This window comes from Trichosurus vulpecula, chromosome 2 (genome assembly GCF_011100635.1).
Source record: "Trichosurus vulpecula isolate mTriVul1 chromosome 2, mTriVul1.pri, whole genome shotgun sequence".
In the NCBI taxonomy this organism is placed as follows: Eukaryota; Metazoa; Chordata; class Mammalia; order Diprotodontia; family Phalangeridae; genus Trichosurus; species Trichosurus vulpecula.
Window position 1 is genome coordinate 365457400 of NC_050574.1, and position 5343 is coordinate 365462742.

At 41.2% G+C, this 5343-nt stretch overlaps 1 protein-coding gene across 1 annotated transcript; it reads left to right on the forward strand.

Moving 5' to 3' along the window:
- Window positions 1-1104: 1104 nt before the first annotated feature.
- LOC118837182 (leucine-rich colipase-like protein 1) lies at window positions 1105-1662 on the forward strand. The gene has a single exon (XM_036744138.1). The coding sequence runs from the start codon at window positions 1105-1107 to the stop codon at window positions 1660-1662; it is 558 nt and encodes a 185-aa protein (XP_036600033.1).
- Window positions 1663-5343: the final 3681 nt, after the last annotated feature.

The following is a 5343-nucleotide window of genomic DNA, read 5'->3' on the forward strand; positions in this document are numbered from 1 at the left end:
GCCAATAGGTTGGGGTGACTGTGAGGTAACAGAGAGAGAAGTTCTGGAACACCAGGGACTTGGATCTTGCGGCCAAGGGATAATGAGATCTAGATAGGATCAAAGGTGGGAAGTAGCAGGTGTAGATAAAGAGTTTACAGACAATGTAAGACTGGGCTAGATTAGGGGTAAAAGAAAATTGGGAGATTGGATGTCAACAATGAAAGGCCAGTTGAGAGTTTTATAGCCAAAGGCTAATGCCAGAGACTTGATCAAGTAGGAAAATTTAAGGAGAGTTCAAGGGGATTTCCAGAGCTTGTACCACTATTGCAACAATTCAGCTAGCAGCTGTTGTGGGGGTGAAAGACCAACACAAGCCCAACAGCAAGAACGCTGCCAGCATAGGTTCTTTGATCTGCTTTACTAAGGAAAGTAATGTTAAGGGGTTAACAATCTTATTTCAATCCAACATACAAATATCATTCACTTAGCTCATTCAGTTAGTTCAGGAGAAGAAGCCAGCACCCTGAACTTCAGAGCAAATACAAACAAGTTACAAATATACATTGTAAACAGACCAAATACAATTCATAGTTACCAAGAAACCATCAACATCTGGGTGAATCGGGAGGCTCTTAGAGCGGCTGCCCAGAATCCCGTGCCAACACTGCTGCAGGAGTGAGAGCCTCAGCAAATAGCTCTGTTCTCTCTTTTTATATACTCTTTAGCCTTCATCAAACATCATCTGAGTGACCAAAACTCAGGCTCCTACTATTGGCTCTGGTCTTAGCAACACCCCTTACGACCCTGAGGTCTTCATGCCCACATAGGCTTAGCACCTAGCAGATAGGGATTTGGGTCTGGGGCTTTGCACCTAATAAGGCTCAGTCAAAGACAGTTAATTTATCATTCTAAAACAGTTAAAAAAAGAAGTCCCAATTTAATTGATATTACACCCCCATCAAAAGTTTTGAATGGATAGAAGGCTAGACTAGTTGGTATATGGTGTATTTAGACAGCAGAAGCTTGCCAGGCTGGTGTGTTGAAGAAAGCCCACAGATATCTCAGGAACTGAAAAAGGGTTAGAAATCAATTGTTTAGATTGTCAGCCCAGAAAACAAAGGGATGCTGCTGACTCCATTCACAAAGGCGGGCATCTTGAAGCTGCTACTGACCTCCCTCCTCCTGTCCCAAGGTTCCATGAAATTTCACAAGAAAATTGGGGAGACTTGCAGGACACACTTAGAATGCTTCAGCAAGTGCTGCGTCCGTAATGAGAAGATGCAGAAAGTTTGCACCAGGAGGATGTTCTTCATGCAGTGCAATACCTGGAAGAAGCCTAATGGATATTCCTGCTATGACCACTCTGAGTGCCAGAGCAACTGTTGCATTCCCAACAGCTCTAGAACCCAGACATTTTGTACCCCAACGACAGTTTTCCGGCAGTGTATACCTTGGAGAAAGATGGAAGGAGAGCTCTGCTCTAGTCATAAAGAATGCCAAAGTCAATGCTGCCTCAGCAGATATGAAGATGTTTTCCGTTGCATCCCAAAGACAGGACTGCTCACAAAATGTTTTTATCTAATGGAGGAAAACTTTGAAGTTGATGATGAAGTAGGATCAATAAATAACCAAGAAAATCAGCCAGGAGGATTGCCAGTGTCCACAGGACAACAGGGATAGCAACTAAGAGACTGGGAGCCTGCACTGAGTGGACTTTTCTCCATTGACCTGAAGCCGAGTAGCTGAGAGACATCTTTCTTGTTCCTGTTCATCCCACCCCATGCATCCAGATGGACATTTGGACCTCTTTCCTTTATGTCTGTCTCACTGTTGCAGTCATATTTTTGCTAAGTTCAAATCATCCAAACAAAAAATTCGTTCTCCTTTGTCTTACTTAAATATGACTTTAACCCCTGGCTGGGTGTGTAAAGGAGGCAATTCTGAGGAGTTTTCCCAAATATAAGCTAGGATCCTACGCTTAGCTTGGTGGTCAAAGGAAGTACCTGGAGAGATAGACTGAGGGCGTATTTATTTCATTTTTACCCTTACTAACGACTGAATAAATTCCTTACTTCCTTTATGACTAAAGGATCCTTTAACTTCCATTATCAGTGTAACTGCTGGTGGACAGTGAAAGTACATTCTGGAACCTCTGGCTACACCTCTTCTTTGACTCATCCAGGAGAAGGACAAGAAGGGTCTAGAGGAGCCAGCCCTGTAGGCAGGGATAGAAGCGGTATGAGAGGATTTCTGCCACACACCCTTACTGACCGGAAGGGAGGCTTGGACATCTTGAGCTCCACAGTGATACATCTTGGTTACAAAAGAAAGAAAAGAGAGTCATTGTAGCACTTTTAAAAGAAATGCACAGAAGAGAACAGAAGGAGCTTCAGAAAGAAACAGACAAGGACAGATTTGAAAGTAACATGTCAATAGACTTAGCTCTTCTCAGCAATACAATAATTTAAGACAATTCCAAATGACTCATAATAGGAAATGCTATCCACATCCAGAGAGAGAACCATGGAGTTGAATGCAGTTCGATGCATACTATTTTCTCTTTTTTTTCTTCCTCATGGTTTTCCCCTTTTGTTCAGTTTCTTCTTTCACAACATGACTAATGTGGAAATATGTTTAATATGATTGTACATGCATAATGTATGTCAGATTGCTTGCTTTCTTTGGGGGGGAGGGAGGGAGGAAGAAAAACATTTAGAATTAAAAAGCTTATAAAAGTGAATGTTCAAAACTATCTTTACATGTAATTGGAAAAAATAAAATACTGTTAAGTGAAAAAAAAGAAATCACTTGTTTATAGGAAAAAGCAATTAGCATATTTTTGTGATTACTGAAGTAATTGCCACAGGATCATTTTTAAACTTTCCTGGAAAATAGTTTTTTACATCAGCAATTCTCCTCCCATAAGTCCCCAGCACTTCAGTGCTTCTGCCCTCTAATTCTACCAAGAGTTCTAGGCCCCTCTCACCATTATCACTGTTCTCAGCCTTGCTTTGCTGCTTGAGCAGCTAGATCATGATGGGATTATACTGGAGTCTTAGTGGAGAATCTTAGAGCTAGTCTCTGACCAGTTTAAGCCCTCAGCTTTTTAATATCCAGTCCCATAAGCCCCACCCTCCATACAGATTCCCTTTTGGTGACCATAGGAATGGTTTTCCCTTTGCTCATGCAAATTCCATAGATATTTACTTCCTCCATTCTCCGATGGGGTGGGTGGGACCTTGCAAATTACCCCAAGCTGTTTCTCAAAGATTCCTCAAGTGAGAAAAGGGAACTGGGGGGCCTGGGCGGTGCTTGATGGCTATTCTTAGCATTTGCTCTGGAATATTGTCTGAAGGTTGAAGGCTTGTGTCCTCAACGCACAACAAGTGACATTAAAGGAAAAGGCCTATGTTCTAAGGAGAGATGGAAAGGAATTCAGGTTTATAATTTTCTGATAGGAGCCAATGAAGTCACAGATGATGTTCACATAGACCAATAACTCTCTAATTTCTCTCTCATTCTGTTTACACAATTTGAGAGGATGTTGAAACTCAAAGGAAGCTTTCTAAAAGAGCAAACAAGATCGTTTCCCTTGATAACTTGTAAGCAGGTAGTTAGAGGTCTTTCTTAGAAGAACTGTGGCCTACTGCAGAGGAAAGCCTGCAAGGGACACGACCCTAAGTGGAGCTGCTGATGCTCTGAAGTACATGAGAACTACTCATGCCTCAGGAAGGCTTTAAACAATTCCGGGTGAATTAGTTCTACTTAAGCCTAGAGGAAACCATGGCTAAATTAAGCAATAATTGAAAACAGTTCAGGATTAGCAGTCAAGTACATAATTGTACCTAGGTTTTTATTGTCCTTGATTCTCATTCTAAGGCAACATTAGTAAAGTTCTGGAAAGAGGGCTTAGGATGTTGGGCCCCAGTTTTATAAAATGCTGTCATCTTGTAGGTAAACAGAAACTGAATTTAAACACAACTCCTTTGACAACAAATCCAGCATTCTTTCCATTGTACCATATTGCCTCAATTCAAACACGTTCTCTTGGTCTGTAGTGGACCATCTTTTTTATAGGGAGTCCCACTTTTTAAACCCAATTTAGCCCCTGTTGTTGAATGACAAGACACTAAAAATCAATTGGCCCCTCTCCACATGGAAAGAACACTGTAATTAAGGGAATTGCATATGAATCCTGGTTATGACTTTGAACAATTCATTTCAGGTCTGAGCCTCAGGTCCTTTTATGTAAAATAAGGCGGGGGGGTGGATTTTCTAAGTTTCTTTCTATCTCTAAGTCTGTGATCTTATGATCTTATTGCTACTCCCTGTCTTATAGAAACCAGAGCTTCCAAGTATGGACAATCCAAAGTGACTCTAGTTTTTATGATCCAAACGCAGTTTATGTACAACATATAGATGGACAGAAAGGCAAATCTCTAAGTGCTAAATTGCAGTGAAGGTGCCAATCTGTATTATTATTGGGAGTTTTCTCACCCAGAAATTCTCTATACTAATGAAATCACAAGTCCAGTCCTTACTCCCATAGAGATACAACCCCAAGCCCTCTTTCCACTTTATACTGTCCTGCTATTAGTGTAAATGTTACATAAAAGAAGAGTCAAAAAAATACCCATACCTAGGTATAATTAAATGCTTACTCACCAATCTCAAACTGTTTTCAATTACTGCTTAATCTAGCCCTGGTCTCCTACAGGCTTGAATGGGACTAACTGATGCTGAATCATATACCTTAGAGTCTGAGCCTTGCTGGGGCCTATGAGACGCTCTCATTAGCTTCAACTTCTCCAAAAGGTTTTCCTCTGCTTGTTTCTTTGTTGTTCATCCTTCATTTTTGAAGAGGACTAATGACATCACGATGTTGGTGTAAAATAGTGGATGATGAGGTGATGTCTTGACTTGCATGTGAATTGAAGTGAGGTGGAATTGCACAGAGTCATCAGCCTCACTCTCTCTTCCTGAGTCATCAAAGTCCAATGGTGGGACAAAAGTCAAGACAACTGGCAATGGCCAGGGATGCAATGGATGACCTTGGTGTATTTGATGTTTGACCAAGCCCTAAGCACTACACAGGCTGAAGCACCTGCTTCAGCTGCTTTCATGATTATTGGAGCAAAATTTCCTCTGCTATAGACCTTAAATCTCCTAACAGAAGACCTTTTTGCAACTTATTAAGGAAAAGGATCTAGTATGACTCCTTTAAGATACTTTCTTTGAGTGATATGAGGTTTTTCCCAGAATGGGAAAAACTCCGAGGAATGATGAGGTGTCTCCACAGATACTGTCAGGTAACAGAGCATCCAGGAAGGATCAGAGAAAGATGGAATAAGTCATGGGTCT